The sequence below is a fragment of the Sturnira hondurensis genome, unplaced genomic scaffold, assembly GCF_014824575.4.
Source record: "Sturnira hondurensis isolate 20B ecotype Veracruz unplaced genomic scaffold, ASM1482457v3 Scaffold0007406, whole genome shotgun sequence".
Lineage (NCBI taxonomy): Eukaryota > Metazoa > Chordata > Mammalia > Chiroptera > Phyllostomidae > Sturnira > Sturnira hondurensis.
Genome location: NW_028080037.1, coordinates 9,452,046 through 9,464,663, shown reverse-complemented (window position 1 = coordinate 9,464,663; position 12,618 = coordinate 9,452,046). Strand labels below are relative to the sequence as shown.

At 41.2% G+C, this 12,618-nt stretch overlaps 1 protein-coding gene across 3 annotated transcripts in view; it reads left to right on the top strand.

The window, feature by feature from the left end:
* TAOK3 (TAO kinase 3) overlaps positions 1 to 12,618 on the top strand; it is a 146,232-nt gene that overhangs the window by 114,259 nt on the left and 19,355 nt on the right. For all 3 annotated transcript variants that reach the window (XM_037052212.1, XM_037052210.1, XM_037052211.1), the window contains exons 15-16: positions 7,008 to 7,244; positions 8,933 to 9,061. In XM_037052212.1, coding sequence (XP_036908107.1) covers positions 7,008 to 7,244; positions 8,933 to 9,061 — 366 coding nt within the window. The remainder of the gene's footprint in view (positions 1 to 7,007; positions 7,245 to 8,932; positions 9,062 to 12,618) is intronic.

Here is a 12,618-nt window from a genome sequence, read left to right as displayed (position 1 = left end):
CAGCCAAAAAATGATTGCAGTATTAGTGAGTGTGCCCAAATTGATGTTGGAGGTTACATGTTCAGGGAGAGTTCCACTGCCTGGCTGTTACATTTAGAACCTATGATGACATCATCCGAGGCCGACCCAGAAATGATGATTTTTCTTGCCCTATTTTTTTAAACCCCATTTCCACTTTTATTCCTCACGTCTTTAGATGGCTTCAGTTACCTTTTGGAATTGATAATGGATTGTAATTTTTAAAACCCCAAATAGGAGGAAGCAGGGAGTTAGAGCACCCACCTATTGCTGTGCCTGCTGGTGTGCAAAAGCAAGCAATTGAACACAGCCTCCTTACAAATGATAAGCCTGCCTTTAAGTTCCTTTGTATGGAAGTTTTTTGTCATTTCTTTAATGGGCAGCTTTTCGTTTTAAATGAATGCTATAGTGTGTAATGGAGGCCTTAAAATGTCCACTATGTATTTGCTAGTGATTGTTAAGCACCTAAAAAACGTGCTTCTGAGTCTAAATAAAGCATGAAATATAAAATACTAAATATCTTCAAGCCATGATATCTGACAGAAGAAGAAATACGGTATTTATGGAATATTGCTACTTACCACTGACCCCTTTGAGACTTGTCACCTCTATTCAGACCTGTCCATGTTGAAATGAGGGGAGAAAAGATGAGCAAGCACCGGGAGTCTGAGCACCACGGCAGGTTTTGCAGCACACATCATACCCCGTGGATTTCCCCTCTCTGGGACACATTCTCCTCTTTTCTCACTTGCCACACCCTCATTCCCACATCATATATTCATGACCTCTCCTGCCTCCTAGTAAGTAAGATACTCTACTACTACCATGCCACAGTGACCTTACGCTTGCATTTGTGAGCTCACCCAGGGCTCCTGTGTGTGCATATCAGCCATCACAGTCTTCCTCTCTGTGGCTAATGAAAGCTGCTTCCCTAACTAGGCCACCTCGGGGCTGTGGGCAGAGTCCTCAGGAACCCTCTGAATCCTGCAGGCTTCACAGTGCCCATTCTGAGAACAGCTGGGATCTGTCTCTCTGGCGGACTTTGGATTTGCCAAAAGGCCCCTGCCACTCTATCAAGTTAAAAACAGAGTAGCTGATAGGCTGCTGCTGTAGCCACAAAATAAGTTGTTTTCTTGTGAAAAACCCTCTCCAAATTCAGTGTTTTGGGAATCCCACTGGGATTCAGTGGGAGTTTATCAGCATTCAGTGGTATTTGTGTCTAGTGGCTTTTAGGGAAAAAATAATTAATGGAAGAGAAAAGTGATATGATGTATGATTTCACATTCCATTGTGAACAAGCTAACTATTGGGATGAATATTTTAATGAATATTATCAAGTACTAACCATTATTTGAAAGGCGAATTTCACTAGGAATCTATAAATCAGGACACTGGAGTAGCAAGAAGGATTGTCTATTTTAAATTATGCTGTGAATCTCACTGTTTTTTGTGGATCCCCACTGAAAATGAAATCTTAAGGGCTAAAATTATTTAAATGACACAAGAATAAGTAAAGGCAAGACCATGGGAAAATGAAGGGCCACTGTAATAGTCAAATTACCGTTGAAACCTCTCTCCACTTCTCATAATTGGTAGCGGTGCCGTATTTATTTATTTATCTATTTTTGTTTTACTCTTTCTTTACAATCTTCTAGTAGAAGTGCTATCAAGCCACAGAGTGATCCAAAAGTGAACAGCAAAAAGAGGAATTCATAAATGAGTTCTTCACTTTTAGCAAATATACGGTACTAGATAAGTGAGGAATGTATGTTTTAAATAGACTTGCAAACTGAAAATATATATATATTTTTATGGTTTATATATATATATATATATATATATATATATATATATATAGTTTCTGAAATTTGTTTTATCAGCCTGTCTCTTCCACGTAGCCTAAAAGAGGCCTAGCTCTGTGGTTTTCCCCTCTAGCATCTCTTTCTTTTTTTCTATATTGTGCGCTTGAATGGGGTCATTGGCAAGTTTGTGAAGCCCGTGGGCTATAGGCTGTTACTGCCGGATATTTTGATTACTGTGGCACCTTAAAACTGAGGTTTTTAGTTTATTATGCACCCTACACAATTGCATTTGCAACAGAGGAGAAGCAGGGACTGCCAACCTTGATACCAGAGGCTACCCCAGGGAAATTTTAGAACTCTGTATTTAATTATAATCCTTTAAGGGAAAGATTATTGGCCTTATTTTGAAAACATGGGAAAAGTAAGGGTATTTTGTGACACCTTTTAAATTCATTGTTTCTTCTTCTACAAGAAAGTTCATATCTGGCTGATTCATTATCTGGAGAAGGGAATTGTTCATACAGTTATTCAGAATTACTGAATTCTTGGGCCTTTGAGATGTGCCTTTGGGGTTTTTATTTTTGGTGGATGGAGATCCTGATATTTTACTTAGATTAGTCACCCATGAGAGTGTTTTCAGCTGATACTACAGCTGATGTCATTTCTTCTTGAAATTTCATAATGTCCTGTGTCACTGGCTGTTCCCATAGTAAGTGTTAAAATACAGAGCTCCATGACTATATCTATCCGACAATTCTGCTTTTCACCTTATGAAGGAATTCTCATTAGAATGCTGCTACCCAGGTGAATTCATACTAGAATACACCTTAGGGAGAAGGGCACAAAACTTCGTTTCCAGTCTCCAGGAAAGCATGTAGGAGAAAATGATTATTGTTCTATCTAAGCAAATATAGACTCTTTGACTTTGGTTTTACAGATTCAGTAGAAAAGCTCCTATAAAAATGGAGTCTTCGTTTGGATTTTTTAAAATGCAACCTAATTATTCAGCTAATTGTGAAATTGGGTGCCTGACTGAGTTTGATACATAAGCCTAAAGATATTAGAGTCTCAGCAATGAATGCGACTGTTTCACCTCCATGAGCCCTACTGTTTGGTTTCCAAATGCATAAGACCAAGGTCTCTTCCTGGATAGCATATCAGAGCGTACTTATCAAAACATTGCATATTTCCTCTTTCCTTTTTGTTAACTTCTTAATCTTAGGAAGATCATGGCTGATACCATTTTTCACTTGTGTTGCCCAATCTGTATGCCCATCCCACGTAACCCAAGGTTCTCAGTAAATGTGTGTTGAATGAATGAGTGGGCAAATGAATGAATGGAGTCTCTTCCGGCCCTGCTACCACATCAGAATTTGGATTTATAAGTGTGCATTTCAGAGTTCTTTGTGTCAGTTTTCCTGTATAAGGCAGAATTGCCTGTTATCAGTCATACTTTTCGTGCGAACTTAAAACAGTTTCCCCTAGGTATTCTAAAGAGTGGAATGTCAAAACTCTAACACCAAAATGTGGCTCATTGTATTCTTTTTTAAGAACTTGATATACATTTTATTTGTTCTAAGTTCTCAGGGTAGCCAGTTTTATCATAAGTATTTTTTTAATTCATACATATAATTAATCTTGGAAGTTGGCTTTGATCTCTTAAGAGGGTAACATTATCAGCCATGATGCTTCTCTTTTATGTTCGGCAAGTTGCTTATTAGCCTTCTAGTGCAGTGTTGTGTAAATCCTTGGTAGGCATATAATGCACTTTGCGTGATGTGGTATGTTTTAAGGCCACATTTTACTGAAATTAAATCGGGTAGAATGGAATGGCAATAGTTAATAATTCAAATTTAGAAGTGATACATTCTTATTTTTATAATCCACAACGCGGGTACAAGTACAGTTTTATTGTTTTAAACCCGCCCTTTCTCCTAGATCCGCTTCTTCTGATTTACATTCTCATTAGCAGAAATGCTTAGTGGAGGGAAAAAGACAGATTACTCAGAGCCTGGCAGGGGAAAAAAGGGAAGGGACATCTATTCCATGTTTCCTGCGTGTCAAACACCTTGCTAGGCACAGGTGTTATCAGTGGTGCCCTCCTGGGCGTAGTTCCTCTTTGCACTCGAACACTGAAAAAACTCAAAGGCTAAGCAATTTGCCCAATGTCAGTTATATAGTAAGGAGTGGAATGAGATTGGTCTCCAAGCAACTACTGGCTGTACAAGATAATAAACTGCTTGCTTTAGTTGATCGCATTTTTGAGATCATGATTGTGAAAACTACAATTCCTATATTTCTGTAACTTTCTCTCATTTTCACATTTACTCAGTTTGTAACTTGGACTTAGCACTCTGCTCAGTTTTGATTGTTTGGGGTATTGATTCCCTTCATTACTTCATAACAGAAAGTTTCGTTCATTTCTGCCTTGGTAATATGAATTTTCTCAGGCAATTTCAGGACCCTAGGACTTTAGTTCAAGTCCCAGGCTTCATAAAAATTAAAGAGGTAAATTACATGAGACAGTACTTTGTAAACCATAAAGCCTGGTGCAAGTTATGAGCTCTTTTTTATTTTTATTGACAAAATTGTATTCATAAAGACATGAATTTTAAACAAATAATAGAGGCACACATAACTATAGGTAACGTTTTTTCAAAGTAAATTTCATGTTAGACTTCACAAATGAAACATCTGGTTCTACATCACGTTTGTCTATCTAGCTTGAGCTTGGAAATATAAAACTCACTATCACTATCTGTATCTAAGAAGACAATTACTTCGAAACTTAGAAACTTCAGTTGTATAAATGGAAGGTGGTATTAGGAATTTAAGGTGATTGTTCAAATTATGGGAAGCGTTTAAAAGCAAAGTGTCTCTCCTGGAATGTAATGATGTACGATGCTAGCGTGTTGAGCTTTGTAATTTTTTTTTTTGCCACATAATTGTATGATCTGGTATGCAGTAGGACCACCCTTTTCCCAGAGACTCACCCACCAATTAAGATAGAAAATTGTTCTTGACACAACTCATTTCTGTTTTATCTTCAGGCTGTCTGGTTCAGGGAAATGGCCATGCTTTATGTTATTGACCATGAACCAGTCATACATTCTGTAGGCAAGTTTAGATGTGTTTTGATAGCTTTAGAGTGTGCCGTGCCTCGGCTCTGGGAATCGGAATAAAGAAGGAATACTAAAATAAGGAAAAACAAGCCCACTGATAAAAAAACATCTCTCAAACTACTTACCCTCAAACAGACACTTTACTGCCATATTTGTCTAAAAACAAGTGAGTTCAGGAAGAACTAAATGGTATCCTTCCTTTTTTATTGGAATTGTTTTTAATCCCTATAGTTGAACTTTGGGAAGGCACAAGCATAAGAAAGTGAAATATAGACATATATTTCCGACTACTTTCTTTTTTGTCATGAAATAAGTCCATTAGGAAACACATCATTGTGATGGTAACATAGATTATTTATAATATTTAAAGTGTTAGGTGTCTCTTTGGTGGTGATATCTCTTTTTGGCCTTGAAATGTTGTCTACTCTTAGTCACCATACTTTAAAGACGATTGTCCTTTGGAAAAGAGAAATGAATATGAAACCAAGAGTTAGTTTCATCTGGAAAGGTTTCAAAGTTCGGCTAATGTTTAGTGGTGTACTTTGATAATACTATCCAGTTACAGAACAGCTCTCTCTTGATATTAAGGACTCAGTAAGGATGCGGGGTCACCTTCTAAAAAGAGCAGAGAAACAAACTTTCCTTTGTGCAAAATACACTTTAACCCGTAAACTGAAAATAGTTAGACAGAATTAATAGCAGCATGCAAATTTCCAGTAAAACTTGTTTAAGGTTTGGATTGAGGGGAAGTGGCTTCGAGTAGATAAGAGAGACTAAATTACTTTCTAAGAGACAAACAAAACTAAGTTATAATTTTGTAATTATATATTTTTTCTAAAATAGTGAACATGAGAAGGAGGTTACCAGAGAGTCTGAAAGGAAAATAAAGAAGGGTGATAAATTGAAGGAAGGACTGAAACAATCAGAAAAGGTTTAGTAGATAGAAACGAGATATCAAAATTCACATCTGCAATCTTCAGTTTGTTGGCTGGTCACTTGAGAATGGGCCACGGGACAAACTACTAAGAAAATAACGGTCCAGAAATCACAGAAGTGTCTTGTGCCTCTTTAGGAGAGCGAGTTAGATGTATTGTAATTTTTTAACATCTCTTCTTCAGGGAAGGAAGGGGAGGAGGGAGACATGATTTAAAGGGAGAGGGTTCTTTTTCTGTCTTGATTCATGTGAGTAATAGACAAGCAGTCTTGTTCAAACTATTTTCAAGAGGATTTTGAAGATTCCTGCGACTGTTAGCCGTGATTCTTAACAAACAAACAAGTCGTACAATGCAGTGCAGTGGTCCCCAGTCAGAGGGATTGTGCCCCTCCCCCAGGAGGCATTTGGCAATGCCCCAGACACTTCTTGTTGCCTTGACTTGAGAGGTGCTGCTGGACACTAGTGGGGGGGTAGGTCAGAGATGCTGCCGGATGTTCCGCACTGCACAGGACAGCCCCCACAGCGAAGAACTATCCGACTCGTTGTCGATAGTGCCAAGGTTGAGAAGCCCCAGCGCAGTGGAAATAGTGTGGCTCTGGAGCCAGATGGAAATGGGCCTGAATCCTGCCTCCACTGCTATTTAGCTCCGTAACCTTGAGCATGTACAGGGTGGGCAAAAGTAGGTTGACAGTTGTTCGTATGAAAAAAGACGTGCAGGTTATGATTAGTACAATAGCTTTATTAACTCAAAGCAATGTCACTCACAATGGTAAACCTACTTTTGCCCACCCCCTATATATAATGATATATCAAAAACATGTAAGTATATTTTGGCTGAAAGAATAAATTAATTCCCTTGTCTCAATTCATCTACAAAATGTGGGTGGTGACACCTACCTCATGGATGAGTAAAATGACTGAGTGAATGAGATGGGTTTTAGGATGCAAGATCAAGTGTATAAAGAGTACCCAACACAGTACCTGGTACAGGTAGGTGTTCAGGTAATAGAAGGTAAATTGATGGCGACAACGATAAATGAAACTGTGCCGGAGGATTCTCCTCCTTTGCCTGAAAGTTTGCCTTCCGTGGACCTGGTTACCTGAGTCCTGTTGTCCCCCACCCCCAACCAGGTTACACGGCAGATCCATGAGCATGAGCAGGAGAACGAGTTGCGGGAACAGATGTCAGGTTATAAGCGGATGCGGCGCCAGCACCAGAAGCAGCTGATCGCCCTGGAGAACAAGCTGAAGGCTGAGATGGACGAGCACCGCCTCAAGCTACAGAAGGAGGTGGAGACGCATGCCAACAACTCGTCCATCGAGCTGGAGAAGCTGGCCAAGAAGCAAGTGGCTATCATAGAAAAGGAGGTCAGTGTGTGCACGCGTGCCTTCGCGCCTCAGCCATGCCAGGCCTGGTCCAGCCAGTGGCACCATATTGGCAGGAGGCCGGAGCAGTGTGATTTTGGGTGATAAAGGAACAGTCTTGCTTTGGTGGGGGAATGAGGATGGTTTTATGGGGCTGCTTAAAATTATCATTAAAAATTAAAATAGTAACTAAAGGTGTGGATCACATTCTTGTCTATCAAGCATCAGCCCTTGCCCAGGGAATACAGTTTTTTTTAGAGATGCTTCTATTCGATGAAAACTCGCACACTGGGTCTGTTACTGTGCCTGCCACCCCCACCGTCCTCTTCGCAGGAAAACTGCTCTACAGATAGTCTCTGTTAGTGGGACAATCCCTGCCTATAGCTGGTTGGACTAGGGATGGTCACCTGACCACTTGCAGCAAGTAATTAATCTGGCTGTTGCTTGAGTATTCTAGAGAACATTTCTCTTCCCCATTTAGGTGCTAAACTGATACTCAAAACACACAAGAGGGTGAGGTAGATGGAGAGTCAAAATACCACGTTTATTACTGATAAGAGTTAGATGGGAGAACTGATTTCTGTCTGAAGAAAAATTGGCCTGATCCTACTGAACAGAACCAGACCTGCCCGCCCAGGCACTGGCAGTGCTACACCAGTCACTCCCCGTCAGACTCACGTAGTGCAGAAAAGCAGGGTGAACGTGTGCTCCCTGGGGACGGAGTGGCTGGGGACCGGACGCCAGAGGTGTCTCAGTAGTTAGATTCTCTCCACATGAGGGGAAACTTCAGAACTGTGGAAGAAGCGTTCCCNAAGAAAAATTGGCCTGATCCTACTGAACAGAACCAGACCTGCCCACCCAGGCATTGGCAGTGCTACACCAGTCACTCCCCGTCAGACTCACGTAGTGCAGAAAAGCAGGGTGAACGTGTGCTCCCTGGGGACGGAGTGGCTGGGGACCGGACGCCAGAGGTGTCTCAGTAGTTAGATTCTCTCCACATGAGGGGAAACTTCAGAACTGTGGAAGAAGCGTTCCCCCAACAGCCATCCATCTGTGAGGCAGTCTGGCGTGGAAACCTTAGCCCAAAGGGGAATGATGTCGATTAAATAAACCAGTCAGATTCTGTCTTGGGAATTTGACTTGGTAAATATGTGAAGACTGTTGTTCGTGATGGAAGAATTATTAATGGATGCTAAACGTTAGATAAAATACATAAAAAAGAACCACGAAGCATAATTCCCTCTCTAGCCACTAAGCACCTCATTTACATATGCGCTTCATGGAAGGGTTCCCTAAAACTTAGATTTGGTCACTTTCAGGGGCCAACATTTATCAGGTTATATTTTCATTGGTCTGTGTTCAAGCCACTTAGGAGCCCCCCAAATGGCCTGGTGTCTAACTGTTGTGGATTGTATTTCATCCCATGTCATTTTTTTTTTGTCTGTGTGTGGTTTTCCTCCTCATTTTTCCCATAATCGGGAATATATTTTTCAGTGGTCAAGTTTTTGATTTTTTTATTTAAGATACAGGAAAATCAGAGCAGGCACTTTCTCATTTTGTTTTTAATTAACTCTTTGCTCAAGAATTACATTAATTCAGCATTTATGGACACTTATAATGCGTTGGAGAATATATCGCTGAATTTGGTGTGAAGAACAGTTCATCCAAGGTCACATGTGTTGTTTTTGCAGGCAAAGGTAGCTGCAGCAGATGAGAAGAAGTTCCAGCAACAGATCTTGGCCCAGCAGAAGAAAGATTTGACAACTTTCTTAGAGAGTCAGAAGAAGCAGTATAAGATTTGTAAGGAAAAAATAAAAGAGGTAAGAGTACCCATATTTGTAGTTTGCCGTTAGGACGGATGGAACTTAAAACTGATTCATCTCACATTCTGATCAATGTGTAGTCTAACCCACTGATTCTCAGACTCTAATTAGGTGCCTGAAATGCTTATTAAAACAGATTGCTCAGCCACCCTTAGACTCTCTGACTCAGTGGGTCCGAAGTGGAGTTTGAGATAGACCTTTCTAACAAGTCCCCAGGTCATGCTGATGCCAGCGGTCCAGGCACCACGCTTCAGGGACCATTTGTTCTAACTCTAAGCCATGCTTGCTCACTTCCAGTTTATGCCCCACACTTCAACCAGAGTGATCTTTTCAAACCATACGTCTAGTCCTGTCGCTTCATGGTTTTAACATTTACTGGCTTCCCATTGCTCTTATAGATCAAAATATTAGAAGTCCCCACGTGGTCTGCTGCCGGCCTCCCCTCCAGTCTCACCTCACGTCACTGTTCTCCCCACCTGCTTACTCCACCCCCAACTCTTCACCGCTCCTTCCACACTTGTCACCTCTTGGGTCCTCGAATATATCATGCTCTGCCCTTTCCAAAGGTTGCTCGTACAGTTTCTTCCACCAGGATGCTGTCCCCACCCCTCACCTTCAGTCCCTCCTGACCACAATTCTGCTGTTTGTTTCTACTCCTCCTCCTTGTGAGATTTACCATTGTTTGTTAGTCCTTTACCTTAAATATCACTTCCTCAGGGAAGCCTTCCTAACTGCCTCAACTAAGACAGGTGCCTCTGATTTCATAATACTAGTTTTCAATGATACATTTTTAAAATAAAATCTTTATTTTTTTAAAGATTTTATTTATTTATTTTTGGAGAAAGGGGAAGAGAGGGAGAGAAACATCCATGTGTGGTTGCTGTCATGTGCCCCCAACTGGGGACCTGGCCTGCAACCCAGGCATGTGCCCTGACTGGAAATCGAACCGGCCACCCTTTGGTTTGCAGGCCCACGCTCAATCCACTGAGCCACACCAGCCAGGGTTCAATTATACATATTTTAGTGATTCTTTGACCTACTTTCCATATTGGCCTGCTGGCCAAAAAAGCAATATATGCAGAGACCATGATAGTTTGGGGCAGGGATTGGGGGGTGGTTTGTGTGTGGCATGGGTTTTCTTTCCTTTTTTTTTTTTTTGGTCTGCCCATGACTGATCCCTGCGTCTGGTACATGTGAATGGTTGCTAAATGAATGATGAATTCTTCAGTGTTGGGTTGAAGACCACTCGTGGCCTTAGCAATGCCTCCTGGGGAACTGCAGTTTGACCTGAAAGCAGCTCCAATTTCTTCAGCTCTCCTTTTACCAGTACTTACGGGTGAACTGCCTTTGCCCCTGGTTCCCTAGTCTATCCCTCCCATAAGACTAGGATTTCTTATTTGTTAACCACCACTAGTGTATTAAGTTTTAATAAAATTCAGTATGGGGCATTGTTCCAGTATATGAAATCATTCATTCGGGCTCAGATTCTAAGTTAACAATATGGGACTTAGCAAGGTTCCTCTTCATATCTTTTTTTTAACTAGGAAGTGAAAGCAAGTGTCTGGGGGTGGGGTCTCAGGACCTTTTGCCCTGCCCAAATGCGCCGCTGGTAATTGTTGGGCCTGGCAGAAATTTGCATTTGTTCCGCACAGTCTGAGGGTAAGAATGCCTGACACCCAAAAGGTCTAGAAAACCAAGCTGTAGTGAAAAATAGCTCAATGAATAGGAATCACACACTCTCCATTTTCTCTTAATTACTGCTTGAGTCTAATTGTTAGATCACAGTAGAACGGTGCTTCTGGATCACAGAGATAACCTTAACTTTTCATGAAGAAATTTTGTGATTTTTCTCAGCTGCAAATGCATTCTTACTTCTAACGCCCTGTGCTTACTCACACTCTGGAGGCCGCACAACGGGACTGCCGCCACCATTTTGAGCTTTTGTGATCCTGAAGTTTTGGGAGGTTGCATGAACTCCACCTTTAGGAGGGTCTCCCACAGAACAGCATCCAAGAGTCCCCACTCAGACTTCAGGCATACGGCTGTTTTTGGTTCACCACACTCAGACTTCTGAGTGGAAGAGACTACAGGCCTAAACTCACAAGCCTTTCCACACGCTCATGGAGGAAAACAAGCATAAACCCAGTCTGAGATAGCCTCAGTAGGCCTTTCTGTGCAAAGCTAATATTACTCCTTCTGAAACTATTTAAAGGGCCATGTATATTTAGTATCGGTATACCGAAAGGCATTGTCCTAGAGAAGTCAAAACACATTATTTTCACTGTTGATAGATAACAGGGTGTGGAGAGTACAGAGTGATGGATGGTCCAGAAAGAATTTGCTCTTGATTTTGGTGTGAATTTTTATAGTATTTGAAGTTGGATGTGCAGTATAGTGGTTAATGCCAAACCTAGTAGCAGAGTCCTGGCATCGAGAAATGAGTCACCCCGCCTTCCTAGTGTGAACTCAGCTTCCTCCATGCCGGAAACAGCTCACGCTCTTGTTGATTCTAGTATTTCACTTAAGACGTTATTGAAAGAGAAAAGATAATTTACAAGGACTTCTTGGCCAAGTACAGAAATAACCAAAATAGTGTGTAATGTCTGTATTACAGAACATTAAATAAAATAGGTGTTAGCGCTGGCTGGTGTGGTTCAGTGGGTTGAGTGCCAGCCTGCAGACCAAAACGTCGCTGGTTCGAATCCCAGTCAGGGCACTTGCCTGGGCTGCAGGCCAGGCCCTCAATTGGGGGTATGTGAAAGGCCACCAATGGATGTGTCTCACCTTCTCTTTCTCCCCCTCTAAAAAAATAAAATAAAATCTTTCTTAAAAATAGGTGTTAGTAATTAAAGGTGATTTCATGGAGAAAGTAGTTAACCAGATACTACAGGTCAAGCTTATCCACAGGAACAGTATGGACAAAGAATAGTACACTGTGCGTTCTCTAAAAGTAGTCATCTCGCTTTCCTCATAGATTAACATTTTAACTGTTCTAATTCACTGCTTTCTTCCCTTTACCCATATGGGCAATTATGAATTTTGTCCTTTTGAAAATATAAGCGGTTTATAATCCCAAATAAAGACTGTTTTTTCCCCTAAAATTCAGATGAGTAACATTTGTAATTACCTCCTGTCTTTAAAATCTGTCTACTTCTTGGTCTTTTTGCCTCCTCCTTTGTCCAAGCTACTATCATCTCTCACCTGGACCTTTGTACTAGCCTCCTAGCTGTCTCCATGGACACACTCTTACCTTCTTTATTCTGTTTTCCACAAGGCAGCCAGCATCTTTTTGAAATGCATCTCATTGTTATGATGCCCCCCCCCCATATAAAACCCGTTTCTCCTGTCCTAAAGGTCAATGTCCTTACCTTGACCTACAAGACCTCTGATAGTCCTGTCCTGTCCAGCCTCCTCTCAGGCGACACTCCACCACACTCTGGCCCTTCAGTTCTTGGAGCATGCGCACCATGTTTCAATGAACCCACCCTAAGTGTTTTGCATATGTGGTTTCCTTTATCCAGAGTATTCTTCCCTTTCCCTTTTTTGATGATTAA